The 20,922-nt window shown below is 45.4% G+C and overlaps 2 protein-coding genes across 7 annotated transcripts in view; one reads left to right on the forward strand and one right to left on the reverse strand.

Annotated features, from left to right (window-relative positions):
• Positions 1 to 130: 130 nt before the first annotated feature.
• On the forward strand, positions 131 to 20,010 carry TELO2 (telomere maintenance 2). 4 transcript variants are annotated; one of them, XM_062626679.1, is made up of 20 exons: positions 131 to 433; positions 847 to 1,124; positions 1,818 to 1,886; positions 2,521 to 2,668; positions 3,034 to 3,136; positions 3,919 to 3,987; positions 4,886 to 5,027; positions 6,196 to 6,332; positions 6,916 to 7,004; positions 7,605 to 7,715; positions 9,523 to 9,608; positions 9,891 to 9,982; positions 10,994 to 11,114; positions 11,868 to 11,935; positions 12,481 to 12,651; positions 13,357 to 13,448; positions 14,208 to 14,307; positions 14,673 to 14,737; positions 15,364 to 15,479; positions 18,512 to 20,010. In XM_062626679.1, the coding sequence occupies exons 1-20, from the start codon at positions 147 to 149 to the stop codon at positions 18,613 to 18,615; spliced, it is 2,448 nt and encodes an 815-aa protein (XP_062482663.1). In that variant the 5' UTR covers positions 131 to 146; the 3' UTR covers positions 18,616 to 20,010. The 4 variants fall into 4 exon arrangements, with proteins under 4 accessions (XP_062482663.1, XP_062482662.1, XP_062482664.1 ...); XM_062626678.1 differs by having other exon boundaries at positions 10,994 to 11,110; positions 11,864 to 11,935; XM_062626680.1 differs by having other exon boundaries at positions 7,608 to 7,715; positions 10,994 to 11,110; positions 11,864 to 11,935.
• Positions 20,011 to 20,078: 68 nt separating this feature from the next.
• Positions 20,079 to 20,922, reverse strand: part of IFT140 (intraflagellar transport 140) — a 77,919-nt gene continuing 77,075 nt past the window's right edge. For all 3 annotated transcript variants that reach the window (XM_062626677.1, XM_062626676.1, XM_062626675.1), the window contains one exon: positions 20,079 to 20,420. In XM_062626677.1, coding sequence (XP_062482661.1) covers positions 20,217 to 20,420 — 204 coding nt within the window. In that variant the 3' untranslated portion in view covers positions 20,079 to 20,216. The remainder of the gene's footprint in view (positions 20,421 to 20,922) is intronic.

Below are 20,922 nucleotides of genomic sequence, written 5' to 3' on the forward strand. Positions count from 1 at the left end.
GATCTGGCCTGCCTCGTTCCTGCCTGTGCCTGTCTCTTTAAAGACCGGGCGGCACCTTTTTCTGGCGTTACGCGGGCAGGCACCGCTGATTGGCTGTAGCAGAGGGCGGGCGGAAGTGGGACCGCGGCGTCTCTCTCGTCTGCGTCATGGCTGCGGCGGGGCTGGAGCGGGCCCTACGGGAGGCTGCGGCGGGGCCGGAGCGGGTCGGGGAGGAGGCGGCGGCAGCGCTGGGAGCAGTGCGGACTGCGCTGGCGGCGGCGGGGGGCGCGGCAGCCCTCGGGAAGCGAGAGCGGGCACTCTTTGGAGCCTTTTTGCGGAGCCTGGCCGGGGCGCCCCGCGCTGCGCGGCCCGAGGGCGTGTGGCAACGCTGCTTCCTGGAAGGGCCGCCCGTGCCCGTGTTCTGCGTCCTGCTGGAGACCCTCGGCTGCCCACGGTCAGTGTCCGGTGCGGGCGGATGTCCCTCGGGGGCTGCCCGGGGCTCGTTCTCCGCAGCGCAGGAGGGAAGGGCGAGGGTGTCTCCCGCCTGTGCACAACGAGGGCATAAATGTGCAGGCGACAGCAGGTGGGAGGCCCTGCTGTGCCCTCGGGTTTCTTCGTTTCAAACCATATGCAGTACTGGTGCTGCTCGCAGAGGTCACCAGCCTGTGTTTAGCAGTGCTGGCCGGGTGTCCTGAGACATTAGGGGCTGAGGAGGTTGAAGATCAAAGAAATTAAAATCCATTTGATTTTAATATTATTTTGATTAAAATTCTGTTACAGCAGCAATGTTGTGGTGAGACCACAAAGAGTATGCACGTCTCTATCAGTTAAGAGGGGTAGGGGCTTACTGCTGTTACTCTCTTCCAGCCCTAGCTTACATCCGAGAGAGGTGGTGGAGGTTCTGGAGCAGTTCCTGCAGGAGGGACGGATGTTGGCTCTGCTGTGGGAGGTCTGTCAGCAGCCAGTCCAGGCTGGCTCCCAGGAGCCGCAAGAGGCCCTGCTCAACAGGATTGTGTGTTTGCCCAGCCACGTGAGCAATAAACTGGAGGGGAAAAACCCACCAGTGTTCTTCCCCCAGAACTACTTCCCTCTCTTGGGTGGTACAATTATCCAGGTGCTGCAGAAGATCTCTGATTCTCTAAGAGGTAAGATTGCAGGAGGACTGTGCTATGGAGATGGCACTTTTGAAGAGGTGTTTTATGCATGGACCCCGTTGGCTGATGCTAACAGGTATTGCAGAGCTTCAGGTTCATCCTTCAGGCTGAAGTTCATTGTGCTTAAAAGCATAAGGTACTAGGGATGAGGAAGATGGCCAAGGTTTTTTAAAATCCCACTGAAAGCTGCAATCCTACAAGTCATGTATTAGGACAAGGGGGAATGGCATTAACCTGACAGAGGGGAGATTGAGATGGGATCTTAGGAGGAAACTCTTCACTGTAAAGGTTGTGAGGTGCTGGCATAGATTGCCCAGAGAAGCTGTGGCTGTCCCATCCCCAGCAGAGGGTTAGAACTGGATGAGCTTTACGGTTCCTTCCAACCCAAACCAGTCTGGGATTCTGTGATTTGTTGACAGAGCTTAACTGTGGTCATTTGGTCTGTGCTGAAGGAGTCGTATGGAAAATTTGTGACACTGTGGCTGTTAACCATTGTGTTAAAGAGGGACTGAACTACTTTAGTCCTCTGACTCTCAGTGGTTTGTGCCTGAAGGCAGGTGGTGGAGGAAGAGATGATGCTTGAAGAGACTGTGTTTTCAGTCTTCAGCACTTTCAGAACCTCCTTAAGGTTGTTTGAAGGGTGCTGGTAATGTGCTTGTTAAGCTTGTGTCTGTTTTATCCCAGGTGGCTTGGATTGCTCAATCTCTTTTGTTTCGCATGTCGTGGGGAAGGTATGCACTCATGGAAGACAAAGTGAGTGTTTCACTATCCTGTTCTGGGGAGGGGAAGGTCTGTTTTACCATATTAGTGCAGAAGGATGGCAGTGATGATTGGCAAAGGAAGTGGGAGACTGACCTTTGGGAGTTTCATGAGTTCGGATGTACAGGCTGCTCTCTACTTTCTGAGGCTAGTCAGCTACATATCTGATAGATGTTGATGCTTTTCTGTCAGCTCCTGTCAATGTGATCTGTTCTCCTCTCAAAGACTGATAAGGTGATGAGCTGCCTCATCCTCCCATTTGGGGCAAAACTATTAAATGCTCTTTTAGGGCTTTTCACCCAGTGCTCTGAAAGTGCCTTGTAAATACCAGCAGAAATCACTCCTATGGGAGTAGCCTTCAGTCTGGCTTTGCTTAGGACTTTGAAGCCACTGAACGCAGAAGCAGTGAACAGGGCTGGGGAAGAACAGGAAAGGTTTTCTAGCTGTTTAGTGTCATGAGGAATACTTGAAAGTTCCTTAGCCTGCTTATGTTAGTTTCTGCCACAGGAGCGATTTAGAACTACAGTCTGTACATTGTATTTCTTCATCTTGTAAGGATGTTGACCTTGAGTACTGTTGCACCAGTTCTGTTCTGGCCATCTGGTGTATTTACCTGTTTCTTCTTCAGAGGAAATCCTGGGCATTCTGGTGCCCGGCCTGATGGAGCTCACCAAGTCAGACTGCATCTGGCAAAGAATTTGCTGGCGACTGGTTGAATGTGTGCCAGACCGCTGGATGGAGGCGGTGGTCCTTGGTTTTGTGCAGCAAACACCTGGGTAAGAACTCTGCTTTCCTCCCTGATCTGGAGTAAAGGCTGGAAGTTTTCCATGAATACTCACAGAATCAGTGTCTGAAAGATGCTGGGATGTGTTTGTGCAGGCTCCCAGTTCCTGAGAGACCGGGGTTATAAAGTAGTTGATTGTCACCTCTCATGTAGAACACCCGCCATTCCTTAAAGATCTGTGTTGTGACTTACAGTGAAAAACCAAGTGCAAACATTTCTTGCAATTGCTGACTTACTCTTGAAGTTTAGCAGTGTTCTAGAGACTGTTGCAAATAGCTACTCACAGAATTTCCTAGGATGAGTTGCAGCATGATAGTAATTCCATGGATTCCTAATGTTTTGCTCTTGATTTGCTAGGGCAGATGTCCTGTCTAGGTTGCTGGGAAACTTGGTTGTGAAGAACAAGAAAGCTCAGTTTGTGGTGACACAAAAGGTGGTGCTCTTGCAGTATGGCCACACGGTGAGAACTCTGCCTTGAACAGCAATGTGGGAATGCCTTTTCTTTCCCCACGTGCCAGTGTGTTTTTTAGCTGAGCTGCAGGTCTTCATGGGTAAAATTTAACTCTTCGCTCTGAAATCAGTCTCTCCACACATACCTGAGCTGTGTTCACTTACATCCCCTCAGCTGAAGGTAATGAAGAGGGAGAGGTTCAAAGCAGTTGCTTTGAAATCACAGGATTCATTTACTGTCAGGGTTGATGGTGAGAAGAATTACTGTACTCTCTTTCTGGAACCAAGTGGTTATTTGCACATAATTTCAGTGTTCTGGGGAGACCTAGTTAATTTAGAATCTGAAAGAAGACACTGAAGAAGCCATGACCCACCCTCAGGGATAAGAAATAGGTTAAAGAGATAAGACAAGGACTGTTTGGTTTGGCTTTTTCCTGTGCACCTAACTTTGGCACAGGGTGTTAAGACATATTCTGTGGTTTGTGATATTGTTGAGAGAGATGTTCTCTAGATTTTGTGTCCCATGTTTGTTTGGGACTGTGCTGATGTGGTTTTGATGGTAAAAATACTGCTCTGTGTTTCTGTCCTGTTTTTCCATGTATTTTGTCAGCAACTGCATGTGTGTGGGTTTGGTTGGTTGGTTGGGTTCTTTTTTTAATTTACTCACTTTCCTGTTTCTGAATGTTGTAAACCAGTCCCTCAGAATGAAAAGTTTAATGTAGTAGAAGTGCACACGTGTCCTTGTTGTCACTTTATGCCCAGTTAAAGCAAGTCCTGTGGTTTTTGTTGCAGACTGCAGTGCTACAGAACCTCCTTGGCTACCTGGCTGTGGATAGCCTTCGGCGTGCCTTGTTGATCAAAGTAAGCTGTAGTAACATTGTTGGTGAGGTACCAGATGGCAAAACGCTCTGCTGGCGGGGGGGGGGGGGGTGCACAGTTTTGGTACTTCTCTGAGACACTTCTGTTCCTGTCTGTGAGTGTGAGGGAAACCCTGCCTCAAGTAAATTGTGATTTACAAATCAAAGACTTTCTGCACTGCTGAAACGTTAGTTTTTCATAATTAATTGCTAAATTCCCTGCCAGGTAGCAAACCTAAGGAGGCTTGGATTCTAGTAGATGTCCCCTGTCCTCCATCTTTCTCAGCTTCCTCTGTCATCCCCTGCTTGCATGGCTGGGCAGATGGCAGCAAGTGATGAAGTTGGTTGAGAGCTGTCTGTGCGCCAAATGGTTGATGCTTCAGAATCTCTCATGTACCTTTTCCTCAGTGGGGATGCAGATATTTTCCCTTTCCAAGTCAGCAGTGTGATGGAGCTTCTAGGAAATCTGTGTCTCTGTAAACATCTACCATTTTTATTTTTTTTCTCTCCACTGGTTACATGTTCTAAAATTCTAAGGGGATATTGTATAAGATTGGACTAAATTCCTGTCATATCACATCGTTTTTTGACAATAATATGTATTGCTTTATATAGACTATTTATTTATGAAAAGTAAGTGTATTTACCACTTTAAAAATCTATATATTTAATAATATATCAAATGAAGGTGGCATGGAGGTCTCAGTTGGTGAAACACAGTATGTTTTGGGCCCTGAAATACAATGTTAGCGTAAGGTTCACCGGGAAACATGAAGACCAAAGGGCAATCAGAATATACAGCGTGTTTTATGAAAGTACATACCAAAATGTGTGTCAAAAAGAAGATTACTTTTACATGTACAGAAGGTCCATTTCAGACCAGCTTGAGTGCTTTGCTCTAGGTGCTGCAAGAACTATTGGAGACATGGAGCAGCAGCAGTGCTGTGAGACACTCGCCACCTGAGCAGCAGCAGTATATCAGCAAGGCCATACTTATCTGCCTCTCCCACCTGAAGGAGACTGAAATCGAGAGCTGCAGACAAGGTCAGGCAATGGGAAAAGTGGGGATGAGATTTATTTAGCAGAAGGTCTGTGAGTAGAAAAACATCTTGTTTTGCTGTGTGGATAAACAAAATGGTCCCATTTTCATTTTGGCAAACAGGGTAGCCTGCTGGAATCCTCTTTAGCACCCATATATTACCAAGTGCATAGCTTGAAATTATGGGATTGCAGAAGCATCTCTGACCTGAGATCAAACCTAAATATGGTTTAGGAACCCTTCAGTTTTGTTGCAGGAAAAGGAGAATTAACTCTGGGACTAGTTAGAGGAGCGGCATGATCTGCAGTTTATATGCTTAGTGTTGGAGCATGAGGGTACAGGGGAAAGTCGGGATAAAAAGCTGTTTGGTTGGTCTCTGACTAGCCATGTGCCCAAGGACCTCCAGTTTATTGTACACTGTGCAGCACACTGGGGTCCTGCTCTGAAATTTATGTTTTTATTGCAATAAAAAAAAAACCAAACTGTTCAGTGTTTAGAGTTACTTCTGTGTGTGGCTTTTTGGGGGAAGCAGATTGACTTACAAGACCTGTTAATCTGCTTCATTTAAAACTTAATTCTTTAGGTGAATAAGTGACCTATTATCCACTAACAGTAGTGTAGTTTTATAATCAGTTTTTTATCTCACAGCTGTTGAAAAGTTAGCTTTTCTGAGTTGAAGGATGTCTTTCTAACACAGTAAGCCTGCTTGGTAAAGCTGGCAACCATCTTTCTGTGTGGGCTGAGAAATACCACTGTTACTTGCCTGTTTCAACTTACCTAGGCACTGTGGGAAATTTCTCATTCATGATTGTTGTACTGGTCAGAATTTGTAGCTTCCTCAAAACATGACTTTAGTGGCCTTGAAGCATTCCAAAACAAAGCTAAAGATTGACTTGACTTATGACCCTTTTTTGTTTCAGTGAAAACTGAAATACTCCAAATTTAGACTCTATTGTAATGTTTTGTTGACTTCATGAAAAAGCATGGGTTTACTGTATTGGGGCAGAAGAACAAAACAGCCACTGCAGAAAGAGAAGTCACAGTTGCACGGGCCTTTACTGTCTTCCTTCCAATGACTGGGTGGTGAGCAGCTAAGGATGCCCTCTCAGGAAGTATAAAGGTGGATTTTTCTCTGTCACCATTTCATGCACAGTTTGTTGGTTTTGTTTTCAGAGCTTCTCACAAGCATGATGGAGGGTGTGAAATGCCACTTGGACAGCAGCCTGCCACAAATACGGCGTCTGGGCATGATTGTGGCAGAGAGCATTAGTGCAAAAATAAACACTGATGGGCCCGTCCTGAAGTTTCAGGTGAAAGTTACAATGAAATTTATGTCTGGTGTGTAGGGTGTAGAGGAGATAAAAGCTTTAAGCTAGGTGATTCAGGACATTCTGGCAAGTTCTAACACTTACCCTTTAGAAATAAGGAGAGGCGGCAACACTCTGAAAAAGAGAGGAGATCTGTTTACAAAAACCAACTCTATAGCAAATAGCCTCTGACTTGAGATTTTCAAGACTGACAAGGGGAAATACACTTTGCTGTTTCCAGGAGAGTTTATAAGAATTATGTAATTAAATCACATTAATTCTTTAAAACTCTGCATCATCCCTGATGTCACATTGCTATTTATTAAGTGTTTTAAAAACTGTAATAGTATTCAGGCAAGGTCTGATCAGGTGCCACTGTTAGATAGGGACAAAGATTATATGTGGCACAGATTGCTTTACCGCATAAATACATTACTGCTGGCAGCAGAGTGATGGAAACAAGTGGGATTTATTTGGGTTCATATGCTCTTGATTCAGTCTTCACTGGCAAGAAGCAGAAGGGTGAAATGTTGAATACTGGGCATATTGCAATTAGAGTTCAGTAACAGTTGCTCTGACTGTCCAGTATGAAGAAGATGATGAAGCAAGAGAGCTGAAGTCCCTCCTGGTGCAGACTCCACCATTCTGTGCTGTCCCCAGCCTTCCACGTGATGAGTAAGACATTGTTACTGTTCATCTCCCTGCTATTTGTTTGTCCTCTCCGTGTCACATGCTAGAACTTATAGAGTATGCAAGATGTCATATATATTCTTAAGCATTATAATGCACCTTATTCTTACAATGCAGTGTAGCAGTTATGTTAAATTCATAACCAGAATGGTAATATGTATTAAAATTGCTTGTTGGATAGCTGAATGTGGTGAAACCATGCTCCAGGGGTCCTTGTGCTCCTGGGTAGAATCAGATGGGCCTTTCTGTTCTTACCTATTGTATTCACTCTACTAAATATGTTTATTCCCCATTTGTTCAGTTTCATTCACAGCTTTAAATATGGGGCACGCCAGGTTACTGCAGGGGAGCACAGCAAATTTTTGTTACCTATTGCTCTTCTCTTAAGATATTCTGCTTTTCTTCTCCCTCACCCAATTCTCCTTCCCAGGACTTTGCTCCTTGTGTTAGCCAAGCTAGGTGGGAGACTGCAGCAGAAGTAATTATTTGCCATTCTCTTCAGGCAGCAAGGGTTAATGGTGTGGGTAGTTTCTTGCTCGTAAGGACTGTTGCTGTATTGGTTTTAATATTTCTTGTTCCTCACAGCAGGAATGAGAAAGCAGACACTGCACTACCAGTGGTATTGGAAAGTAATGACAAATCACATACAGCAGCCCCTGTGATGCCGGATGAGGAGCTGGACACTGAGATTGACAGGTATGGGGCAAGAAACTGCTAGGAAATGGAAAACAAGAGCAGACATGGGGAGAAGGGAGCTATTGGTAGTTGCATCTCTTGGGAAATCTTGTGCTGACCTTGTGGCATGCAGCGCAGCAGGACTTTGTGTAGGAAATTACACACAAGTCAATACTTTTCGCATAGCCCACTTATGTACAACCATTCTATTGATTTCATAGAATCATAGAATCGTTAGGGTTGGAAAGGACCTTAAGATCATCTAGTTCCAACCCCCCTGCCATGGGTAGGGACAACTCACACTAAACCATCTCACCCAAGGCTTTGTCCAACCTGGTCTTGAACACTGCCAGGGATGGAGCATTCACAACTTCCCTGGGCAACCCATTCCAGTGCCTCACCATCCTTACAGTAAAGAATTTCTTCCTTATAGCCAGTCTAAACTTCCCCTGTTTAAGTTTGAACCCGTTACCCCTTGTCCTGTTGCTATGGTCCCTAATAAAGAGTCCCTCCTCAGCATCCCTATAGCCTCCTTCAGATACTGGAAAGCTGCTATGAGGTCTCCACGCAGCCTTCTCTTCTCCAGGCTGAACAGCCCAAACTTTCTCAGCCTGTCTTCCTAAGGGAGGCACTCCAGCCCCCTGATCATCCTTGTGGCCCTCCTCTGGACTTGTTCCAACAGTTCCATGTCCTTTTTATGTTGAGGACGCCAGAACTGCACACAATACTCCAGGTGAGGTCTCACGAGAGCAGAGTAGAGGGGCAGGATCACCTCCTTCAACCTGCTGGTCACGCTTCTTCTGATGCAGCCCAGGATACGGTTTGCTTTCTGGGCTGTGAGCACACACTGCCTGCTCATGTTCATTTTCTCATCAACCAATACCCCCAAGTCCTTCTCTGCAGGGCTGTTCTGAATCACTTCTTCTTCCAACCTGTAGCTGTGCCTGGGATTGCTCCAACCCAGCTGTAGGACCTTGCACTTGGCATGGTTAAACTTCATGAGGCTGGCATCAGCCCACCTCACAAGTGTGTCAGGGTCCCTCTGGATGGCATTCCTTCCCTCCAGCCTATCAACCGAACCACACAGCTTGGTGCCATCAGCAAACTTGCTGAGGGCGCACTCAATCCCACTGTCCATGTCACTGACAAAGATGTTGAACAAGACCGGTCCCAACACCGATCCCTGAGGGACACCACTCGTTACTGGTCTCCAGGTGGACATTGAGCCACTGACCACAACTCTTTGTGTGCGGCCATCCAGCCAGTTCTTTATCCACCGAGTGGTCCATCTATCAAATTGATGTCTCTCCAATTTAGAGACAAGGATGTCATGCGGGACAGTGTCAAATGCTTTGCACAAGTCCAGGTAGATGACTTCAACTGCTGTACCTCTGTCCATCAGTTTCATAGCCCCATCATAAAAGGCCACCAAATTGGTCAGGTATATCTACTACATTTTCTGGAATTATGGACATATTTACCCATTCTAATAGTGGTCGTGCCTTATTCTTTCACTTTACCAATATATGAAGAAATCTCAAGAATCAACTTCTGGTCTTTTGGTCACCTGCCTTGTGCCTGCAGTTTACCAGGAGATTCAGTTCCAGATCTGGTCACAGAACTGCTCTTTCACTGAGCTTTGGTGTAACTCATAGGACTGCCTAAGGAACCCTTTCAGGCTAGGTTTCAGCAGTGCTGCAGGATGATGCAAGCGGTGACAGTGTTACGACAATGTATGTGCTGGTTCCTTCCCTTTTCTGTGGCTAGCTGGACAAAGGAAGAATATCTGTACCCCATAGACTAACTCCTGCCTTCATTTCTCATATAGTGATGATGACCTCATCCCTTATGACATGTCAGAGGATAAAGAAGTAAAGATTAAGGCTCCTATGTATATCCGAGACTGTATTGAAGGTAAAAGATTTTGGGCTGAGTCTTTATCTGCTTTTCACTGGTTGTAGCAGAGCGATCCCTGTGTAGGCTTTTTTTTTTCTGAGCTAATTTGAAGAAGCTGTAGGATTTCAGTAATCTGGGCTCAACTAATTGTGAGTAATTTCACGTAAGTTCCTAATGCTGGTTGTGCACTGGGTCAGTGATCTCTGCCTGTAATGACACGCTAATGGCAGAAGAAAGCTGGGGGTATATACCCAATCACAGCCATTCTGTTAATAGCTTTTGTTTGTCTTTTACCTTCAGTCTTGACAGGATGTGAAGATATGGACAAATGGGAAGCTGCAATCAAGGCTCTTGAGAGCTTGGTTCGAAAGAATCCAGAGGCAACAAGAGAGGTGAAGTAGTATGAGCTGAATTCCCAGTGGGCTGCAGTACAGGATTATCCCTTTGTCCTCATGAGACTAAATATGCAACAGAGCAGGAGGCCAGGCTAATGTGTACCTGGATTTAAAGCTTTCAAATTGGGAAAGGAAATAGAAGGAAATAGCCTCTTTGGAGGTGAGGCTACAGAGCACAAAGGGACAAAGCAGCAGGCAGAGGTTCAAGCAACAGTGTGGCATTTAGCAGCTCCAGTGCTGCAAATGAAATGCATTGCAGGTAAAGCTTGCCAGCAATGTGAAGAAGCAGAGGAAGCTCCATGCTTTGTGCTGTGCAGAAAAATCCATGAGAAATGCAGCACAGAGCAGCCACAAATTCCTCAAACCAATTGATTTTAATTTTGGATTGAATTGATTTTGAATGGAAATTGCATTTGTTACTCCCCAACAAAAGGGAGATAAAATCAAACGGACTTCTCCTATTTGCTTTTACAAGCATAATATCTTCTGGAGGGAGCAGTTGGATTCTACTGGTGAAGATGAAAAGCTGAGGTGAGAGGAACCTGGGACAAGGTCACCAGTGTGATGTGTGCTCACCACCACTTGTGAGCACTTGAAGGCAGCTAAGAAACCATCTCTGCCACCTGAGAAGAGGAATTGGTGTAGTCTGGTAAACAGCACACAGTCAGCTGCTGCTTATCAGACTTGCTATTGAGCTGTATGGGCTTCAGATGTACCCTTTAACCCATCAGTTACAGTGACAAGTCCTCCTATATAATGATGCCACCACTTGTCCATAAAGCCAAAATGAACATGGACACAGAAGTTGGCTTAGGGTTTTGTTCAGTGTTTTGAGAAAACTTGATGGCATTTATTTTAGTGTGTTTTCTCTCCCTCCTAAGTAATTGACATGTTGCCTCTATTCCATACACTCACTATCTTTGCTTAAACATTAGGAATAGTGTGTAAATCCTGTGAGAAAACCAAACACCTGCAGTGTTTTGATTTCTTTTTGCATGTTTTTAACAGGTTAGCGTGGAGCTGGCAAAGATACTGCTGCATCTGCAGGAGAAAACCTGTATTGAAGGCTTTGTGGAGCTCCGACAGAGAGCTCAAGTAGCTGTTTTAACCACAGATCCAATACCTGTGAGTTCCTCTTAACTGCTTTCATTTTTCCAGTTGAGGCACAGCTAAAAATTTAAGGAGCTGAAGTCTCTTGCTAGCTTGATAGAAGCAGCTACCAGGGTGTGGTAGAATACTAATCTCTGTCTAGCAGCATTTATGGTCAATGCAATGAAGAATCTGCAATGGATGACTGAAACAGCAGTAATGAGGAAATTCTGTCAGAGCTATAACAGACTGGAGGAACTGTTTGGAGGCTGTTAGTATATCTGACAAAGCAAATTAAATAAGGACGTATTGCACTGAAGGAGAGATTGTTTTGCATAGAGGAAAGCTAAGGCGCAAATGGCTTCTCTAAAAAAAGACTTATGTCTAAGCTAGATCTGTCAGTTTAAAACCATTACCCCTTGTTCTGTCAGTACAGGCCCTGATAAGTCTGTCTACATCTTTCATAGAAGCCCCTTTAAGCATTAAAAGGCTGCAGAAAGGTCTCCTTCGAAGTGCCAAAGCTGCTGTGGCATTTATTAGGTACCTCTGCCTAGGAAGGAGAGAAGGATGGCAAAGTCCCATTTGTCATTTACTTCCTTTGGGAGAATCTAGAAGTAGAAGTGTCTAAATTTCCTCTGTTTGCACAGCATATCTCTTCATTTTTCTTGGAGGCTTGCTGTTGACTAACAGGAAGCAAGACTTCTCCTGCAATGGAGTGCGTTTAGAATTAGTGGGAAGGCTGTTTCCAGACTGGATTTTTGCTCATTGTGCTGTGATTTTTCTCTACAGGTAGCAAAGTACTTGACATCCCAATTCTATTCTCTGAACTACAGTCTTAATCAGCGCATGGACATTCTTGATGTAAGTGCTCTTCTTTTCACTTCCCACTTCACTTGTGTCTTTGTTGCACCAGTGCTGTTTTCCTGAGAGGTAATGGGGTTATCTTTTATTCCTTGGAAGAGGAGGCAGAGCCATGGAAATCTCTTATTTGTGCCTGGCATTCCCCTCTCATTTGTAACACTGCTACACTACCGTAATACAGTGATTCTTCCTCACACAATGAAAAACATGGGATGGTTGTTTGCCCAGGAGAAGCCACTGTTTCCTAACATGTCCTTGGTCTGTCAAACTTCACTTTCTGAAAGACAGCAATATGCCTGGATTCCTGCATCATTTTACTTGCTGTGTCTGAAGAAGGAGCCCCTGTTCTGTTTCAGGGCTAAGGGTCTGAGTGCTTGATCAGTACCTTGAAGCCAGCTGGCTATCTGGGGTCACTCACCTTGCTATTCTGCATTCAAAACCTGCTGTGCTTTCTGCCTTGCTATTCCTAGCAGTTTGGGTGCAAGTAACTGTTACTGTTCTCTAGTACACCCTTTTTTAACAGAACCTCCATCTTTTTCATCTAGGTATTGGTTTTGTCAGCTCAGGAGCTGTCCCATCCCAAATCCCATTGGAAGACCAAGCATTCTGGTGCCCCAAAACCTTGTATCCAGCTCCTTCCTGAAAGTGACAGCTCTAAGGACTGGAGAAGAATTGTTGATGAGAGAATCAAAAACAAGACTCGGAGATTTGCTACGGTGAGGCCAGGGCACACAAAAACCAATGTGAAATCCAGCAGAAACAGGGATGCTGGGAGCTGCTGTAGTTTTATCTGGAAAGAGCACAATACCTGTGAGATTGGTCCAAAGAAAATACTGTGTAATTTCAAATACAAAATGATCTTGGTATCTGGCTGAACCAGTGCAAAATACCAACTCCTTCAGCAGGGAGAGGAAAATAAACCTTGAACTGCTTGCCTTGTATTGAGGGATAGTTGCTGCTGTTCCATGGTTGTTCTGAGCTTGTCTGGCCACTGCAGGGAGCTGTGGCTGCACCTTACAGATATCAGAGTCTCCTCCATCAGCCTAGCTGCCTCTGGACCTGGGCTGTCTTAGCCTTCCTATTTTTAGTAAGATAAATGGATTCCAGTTTCCTAGTTCCCAGAACTCCCCTGTGGTTCTTCCTGGAAAACCTGCTTGCCAAAAAACTCCATTATCCTTTGCATGTTCTTGTTTCTTGTCTCTAACCCAGCAATACTGAGTTATATTGTACTGAAATACTTAGATGTGTGAAAGGATCTCAAGGTGGGAAGTGATCCATCCAATCTGGAAACTAGTAGCTGTAGAAGTACGAACAGGCAGTGACTGACAGCAGGATGGCTGCAAGGAACCTGTAGTTTCAACAGTGGTGTGAAGTGTCAGATGCTGCATCTTGTGTCTAGACTTCATTTTTCTCTTGGACAGGGTCAGTCTCAAGTGGAACTGGCTTCCAGCCCAAATGAGTTCAATTCTGTTGCTGGACACTTCTTTTTTCCATTGATTCAGCACTTTGACAGGTGAGTGTGAGCATACTGGGTCATGGGCATGGCAGTGTCTGAGTGAACTTGCCTCAGAGAAGCAGCCTAAAACCCAGAAGCTGTGTGGAAGTCCAGTGACACCACACTGATGCCTGGCTCATGCATAAAGCTTAGAGAGGAGGGGTTTGTGGTCTCTCGGACTTAGCCTATGAAGTCTTGTTGGGTAAGAGTATGTGAGATCCTGCAGAAGAGAAGGTCTATTATGAAGAATAACCTGTCAGCAGGTACAGAGGATGATGATTTTGGCAATACTAAACCCGTTGTCTTGGCTGACCCTCCTTCTTGGGGAGATTGCAGTCTTAGCCAAATCTAACTCTGTTTCAGCTTTGGGCCTGTCACCTGGACTGGTCCTTGAGACCACATTATAGGATGTGGTTCATTGTTAATCACTTAGGTCTTTGCTTACCTAAAGATGGCTGAATAATTGATTCCATGAGAATCAAGATTCTTGGCATACCAGTCTTAATGCTTTATCTCTAGTATGGCAGTAATGCTTTCAGTAGTAAAGTCTGTTAGAATAAATGATACCTGCTGTAGGAGTAGAGAGTATCATTGGTCTGGGAGCAATGATGAGAGCAAACAGCTGTGGCTTGTGTTAAACTGGGATTAACTTTAATGACTATGTCATAGGGATTCAGACTTGTGGGGGAGTTTGCCCTGCATAACCACTGTGACTGCTCCAAAGATGCACTGATCAGCCTTCTCACTGCTACAGGACTGTGTGTCTTGCATTTGCAGGCCTCTGACAACATTTGATCTCCTGGGGGAAGATCACTTTGTTCTTGCAAGACTGGTCCACACTTTAGCAGTCTTGATGTATTTGGCTGTCAACACTGTGGTAAGAAAGGCTGTGTGAGCTTGCAGAGAGCAGGGGAGGCTTCCAGCCTAGGAACCCTGGGCCTGTCATGCTGAGACTGGCAGCAAGTTTGAGTCACGTGTGCTGAGAGTTGAGAAAAGAGCTGGGAAAAAAATGGTCAGAGAAGAGGCAAGGGAGCCCTGCACAATCCTGTGCTGACCCTGGTAGAAAAACTATCAAATTGGGTGGGAGGTTGGGCTCATCATTTTGCTACCTAAGTTTCCTCATCTGTAAAATAATGTTAATCATAACCCTGATGTTCACAGCAGAGCATCTCAAGGTGCAGTTCTGTAGGGCGGTGTCAATGTGAAGGTGTTCAGTGTTTCTGTCATCATCCTGTTTTGCAGGCAGTTGCTGCAATGGGAAAGGCACTGCTGGAGTTTGTTTGGGCTCTGCGCTTCCACACTGACTCGTGAGTTCTGGTTGTGTGCTTTATTTTTTAAAGATCAGCTGCCAGCCAGTCTCCAGCCATGGTTTCTCTTTGTCCAAGGGTAGCATCAGAGTAAGAATGTCAGTGACTTAATACATTAACTGTATGCTCTCTTCCATCCTAAGTATTGCAAGACTATGAAATGAAGGCATTGCTTTAATGTCAGGCCAACGTATGAACCTGGCTACTCTCTCCTAGTGTGGAGGTACAGTCATTAACTATGGAAAACACAACAAATTTCTTGATTAACTATCCATGGGATAGTTTCATCTCTTTATCTGGGGAGCTCATGGAAGTTTCAATTCAATTCCAGTATGCAATGCTGGGAAGAAATTAAGACATATAGCGAAAATGCTGTAAACATCCAGTTTCTGGTTTGGTCTCAGACTTGCCCAGGACTCTGAACTACACTAGACTTCCTGCCCTACCCCATGGCAGGGGCTCTGGATGTGAGCACTGTGCCAGCTGTTGCGTAATTCCACTTCTGATCAGTAGGAATATGGCAAAACTCATCCTAATCACAAATATTTGAAACTGGAGAACCCTTGAGGTGAGGAAATCAAGGTAGAGCACAAAGCTGCAGGCTCCAAACAGCCTTTCTCCAACAGGTACGTGCGCCAGGGCCTTTTGTCCTGTATCGCCTCCTTGCTCTTCAGTGTCCCTGCAGAGTGTCTTCTGGAAGACATGACAGAAGAGCTTTTGGAGACTCGGTCTTGGCTGGGAGGTAAGAGACAGTAGTGTACACCAGTGTTTTTTCTGGTTCATGGTGCAGTCTTTGTGCAGCATCTCTGATTGTGATGGCAGCAGGCATGTCCTAGTGTCATACACCAGAGATTTGCACAGTACATGTATTTATTGCTTGCTAGTTTAGGTTTCAGTGGTCTCACACTGTATTACCAAAGTATATAAGTATAAGCTGAGAGCTATGCATTTCGAAGTTGACTCCTCACAGGCCAGTCAAAAAAGTCCCCAAATACATTATGTGTCCTCCTTCTCTGCCTAAGCATCCAGTGATCCACTTCACGAAGCTGCAGAAAGTATTGTCATGTTGCATATTACACTAGTAATAACATACAAAGCTTGTACATCCCGTTTACACCATGTGCACAGAACATGGGTTTCGTTATTACTTAAGATACAAGGAAGTGGAGCATGGCCCCATCTCCTACTGCTGATGGAAAGAACAGCCTATGAAAGACAGCAGATGATTGTGCTGTGCCCAGCGCACCCTCCATCCACACAGGCTGCTTGTGGGTTCTGGTAGACTGGAATCGCACAAGTTGGGGGTCAGGTATCACAGTGTATCAGAAATACAAGAGGAAATAATGTTGTGTGCTTTGTAGCTCTGAAGCCTTCCCTGTATTCTGGGGGGACCTTGTGTGACTCCCTGGATTGGTTTCCTTCACCATTCTCACTCTTAGTGAGTTGGCTTCCCACAGGGAGCAGGCAGGAAGCAATGCTGACACAGCTGGGCTGGGATTCTTGCAGGCTGTGGAACTCTAACCTCGGAAAGGAGGAGCTGTGCCTTGTGGGGCTGAAAACTTTACTTTTCCCATGACATGGTGTGTTCTGGCGAATCTGCTTGTCTCTGCAGTTAACACTGCTGTTACCAAGTACAGCCTTCCCAGGAATGTGTTAAATGTATTTTCAGCATGAGGGTCTGTGTAATCTGTTTTTAATGAGTTATTTTTGGAAGGAGGATGATGACAATGCTAGCAGCTTCTTTTTGTGCCTGTAGGTAGTGTAATAGCCATTTCTTTACATGTAGTGCTTTGGCATGAAAATTGCATGGTAGATCCTGGTGGGTCACGTAAAGATCACAGTTGTGTGTGTGGTAGAGAAGGGAAAATTGTTACAGGATCCATTCAGAAACCTTAAAAAGTACTACCCAGCTCCACATCTGGTCACATACAGTGCCAGTACAGTTTAAAAGGGCTGCCAAAGCTGCTTCCTGAAACAAGAAGCTTCTTGTGCTGTCCCTTTACTTGTCATTTTAGGACTGCTGGGAGGCACCAGGCTCCTCCTCACTGCTGCAGCTGGTGAAATTGGTCACTAGAGATCTGCTTTATGACTGGATCATTGCTTTGAGCTTGTGCACTTGCTGCTGCTTCATGACTCTTCCAGAAAAGATGTGCAAGCCGTGTCATGTATTAGACCTACTGTTATAGCTTGGAAAAATGACAAGCTGTCAAGCATGCAAGCCTACTGCCATACCTAATGGCCAGAAGTCATATTTTTTGATGTCAGCTTGAAGCATCTGCATTTCTCCTGCTGTGGCAAAAGCACAATGAGAAGTAGTGGGCTAGAAAATATTATCCGTGACCATTCAGTCAAGTCTATGAATCTGCTGCAGTTTGTTTCTCTGTCATGTCTCTGCAGACTGCTGTAGTTCATCGTGTGAATGTGACTGACTGTTCCTGCCCTTCAACAGAACTGTTCCCTATTAGAAAACATTTCCAGTGTGGTGGAAGGAACTACTTCAGTCACTGTCACAGTACTATCCATTAGTGGATGTTCTGTGCCATTTCAGGTGGAGAGAGAGGCTGGGGTCCACCTTGTCCTGCCTTTCATTAGTGCCATGCTGGACCTAATGTAGTAGCCTGATCTTTCCCGGGGGAGGGAGGGAATACCTAAACATTTCTAGGAAACAGTTCCTTTAATTTCTCAGCAGCTGCCTTTGAGGGAGTTCCCCACCTCTTGCCAGTGCTGTAGAGCTGTGTCATAGATAAGTTTGTTTTATGTGAGGACCTGAATGATACTCTGGTGCCCTGTGGCTCCCTTTTAGTCGCAGCAGTTCAAGGTCTGTGCTCATGGCAATTGGAAGCACTGCCAACATCTTAGCTTCTGAACTTATGCTCATGTTGTAATCTCCCCCTTGCTGCCTTCTGTAGAGAGAGCACAGAAACACCATCGTGAAAGCTCTCCCTGCAGGATAAATAGCCCCACTCTGAATGAGTCATGTGTTTGGACTGATGAGCTGGGCTCTGAGCACACTGCTTTTGCGTACAGGATATCCTCACACAGGCTCTCTGCTCTTCCAGGCTCCCCCTGTTCAGACATCCTGTGTGCATCCTGGTTTTTACTTTGCAGGCCGATTAAGGGCCCCTGAAATAACAGCTGCTGGAAGCAGCTTCATGCCCTCCCTTAAACACTGCATAAAGTGGGAAAGAACTTACTGGATTATCAGAAGACTAATTGCTCAGTATGGAAAATGTGTTGAACTTGGGTCCTACCTCTTTCTTTCCCCCATTTGAAGGGCAGCACAAGTTTCAGGAGGGAGCACTGAGCATGTGTCTAGATCACAGGAACTGGCAGAATGGAGACTTCAGGCTTTTGAATAAGTGGATTCTAGTTACAAATAGCATTCATGCTAGAAGATCAGCTGTGGACAGGTGATGTATAGCTCAAGGGCACAAGTCGAATTGGGCAAGAAGGTTATACCATGGAATGCAGGGTCAGGCAGTCAACCCAACTGTTTATTTCTGCCACAAGAATGAACTGAGCATTGTCACATGTGACAGAGTTTAGCTAAACTCATACTGCTGAATGTGATCAAGGTTGAGCATTTTTGGTCTAACGTAATTCTTGCAAATGTCGATGTCCAACCCGGGTGTTGCTGCATATGCTGGTGTGTCTTGTGCTGTTCTGGAGTGGTCAGTGAAAGAGCAATACTGCTAAGTGAGATTAGGTGACGAAGTGTCAGGTAAAGGACAGTTTTTCCCATTTTCCAGCTCATGGTGGCTGCTTCTTTTACAGATGTGGTGGAGAAAGATCCTGATGGGGACTGCAGGAGACTGGCTTTGCAGAACTTGCTGTTCATGGAGAACCTGAAAAAGAAACTCCAAACTGCCCCTTCCTAGCTGGAGGATAAAAGAAATGACCTTTTTCTTGTGCTCCTGCCAGCTGGATGTGTGTAGGCGCTGCCTGGGCCTCCAGCAGTCATCTGGCTGGAGGAGGGGAAGAAAGGGGAAGGGTGCAGAGCTGTGAACTAGCAAACCTGACTTGACATCTGGACTTTGTAGTGGAGGCCAACTTAGTGAGCTACTGCTATCCGGTACAGCGTGTACAGATGCAGGAAGGTAGGCAAGTGCTGCCATCCTCCACCCACCCCCACCCCTGTTATTTATAACCTTGGCAGGTTTGAGTGCTCTTCTAAAAATACAGGGAAGATCTCATAGCAGGCTTCTTGTCAGAAAAAGAGAGGGTGGAGGGGGCCACGCACCTCCAGGGCTAAGGCTCCCATGTCTTCCAGCTGTTAGCATTTGGTCCAGTAGTTCCTGGTCTGCTGTTGGAGGGGTATACAGAATGCCACTGCTGGTGAGATGCAAACTGGACAGCTGAAGTTCTGAACATGTGCCAAGCCTTAAAGGCTTGAGCTAAAGCTGCACAGTGGTTAGGGGAGAACATAGCAGGAATTCTTTTTGTATCATCTTAGTACAGAAATAAGTTTCTATTAAAGGACAGCTAACACTCAGATTTTTGACCTTAAAATCTGTCCCTCCCCTTCTTTCCTGAAAGCATACAGTTCAGAAACTTCACATTCACCCCAAGTTTTGAAGCAAGTCACAAAACAGGAAAAAGAAAATCCCTTCTCAGCAGAAGGGCTGGCAGGTAGTATGAAATGTATGAGAGAGACCTTCATGGGCAGGATGACAGGCTTAAAGGTGAGCAAAGTCTTGGTTGCTTACGCTGGGGTTCACTTCTCATGTGAAGCCCAGCTTCTTCCCATGCCTGGGAAGAAATTTGCAGCCTAAAGCCTGATTAGTACAGTGCAGCTTGACATAACTGATGTTTGGAAAAGAAACTTCAAAGTGAAACAGCTTGAGCCATGGGATTAGAGCAGATGTGACCTCAAGGGGTCCCTTCCACCCAAACCATTCTGTGAGTCTAAGGTTCAGTCAGATTTCTGTAAGTGGCTCTAGCCTGTGTGACCCTGTAATATATTTAAACACAAAAACTTTGCTTTGGAGGAAGGCTCCTCCATTCTGCTGGAGTTTGACTGGACTTTTAGCCAAGCTCCTACCCAAGCAAGATAGGGATTGTTTTCAGAAGTTGTGACTTCCAGGGAATGACCAGTCAGTTTGCACCTCAGCAGATCAAAGCTGGACTTGAAAACTTTTGTCACCTCAGGAGCTTTCACCTCAGTTACTCAGCTCTTTTCTGTACTTGGAAAAAGACCTGAAGTTACAATATACAGTCCTTGTTGGGTTTATTTCCCCCTCAAATTCATTAAAATACTAAAACCAGCTTCATAACAGGATATTGACATAAATATTTGTATGTAGTGTTTGAGATAAGAGAGTAACTTCAATACTGTTGCATATACAGTTGAATAGGAAAAATAAATTTCTTGTTAATAATCAAAAAGCCTCCTCGCAGCCATCGTGACATACGGTCCTAACACAGACAGAATAAATGACCTGGTATTAGAGTCTGCTTTGCCTTTGGTAAGTGTAAATTGTCAAGGTTCCTCTACATCATCAGCCACTTCTTGTCCCATCTCCTTGTTCTCCATACTGCTGTGGAGAACAGGCTGTGGAACCGGGGTTTGGCTGACAGGAATGCCTGTTCCTCGGTGGACTGCCTCAAGGGTCTGCTGCGTCACATAGTAGCTCAGGTTAGTGACTGGAATTCTTTTCTGCATCTCCACCAGGTACTGGTAAGCCTAAAGCAATGCACAGAGCTTGTTACAGGGCTGTTGTGCTACGTGAGTTCCAGCAGCCCCCCATGACACACAGCTGAGGCCTTGAGAGGAGCTCAGTGTCAAGGAATACTAGCGTGAGGCCAGGAGCCTGCAGCCTTGGCTGACACAGCAACCTTTCCTAGTGACTTGTGTCAATTCTGTCTTGTTCAGTTTAACAAATAAGGGATCTCCAAGCCTGTTTTTATATTCTCCTGACAGCTGAAGCAGTGTCAAAACAATGTGGTAAATAAAAGGTTAATGAGCACAGCTGGAGAAACTTGTGCTTGGCATCCCTGTGTTTCATAATAGCAGCATTAAAGCCAGTCCTGTCACAGAGCCAAGTCATAGTGAACTTGTCACCCAATACCATGCTAATATGGATGTAGTTCCTGTGGTCTGTCACACCTTGCTGAGCAGTTTGGTTCCTCTAAATGAGCCTCTACTATGGAATGTCTTCCTCTAGGAGAACCAAGCGATACCAAGC

Source organism: Pezoporus occidentalis, unplaced genomic scaffold (genome assembly GCF_034315485.1).
Source record: "Pezoporus occidentalis ecotype Australia unplaced genomic scaffold, CSIRO_AGI_Poc_V1 ctg297, whole genome shotgun sequence".
NCBI lineage: Eukaryota > Metazoa > Chordata > Aves > Psittaciformes > Psittacidae > Pezoporus > Pezoporus occidentalis.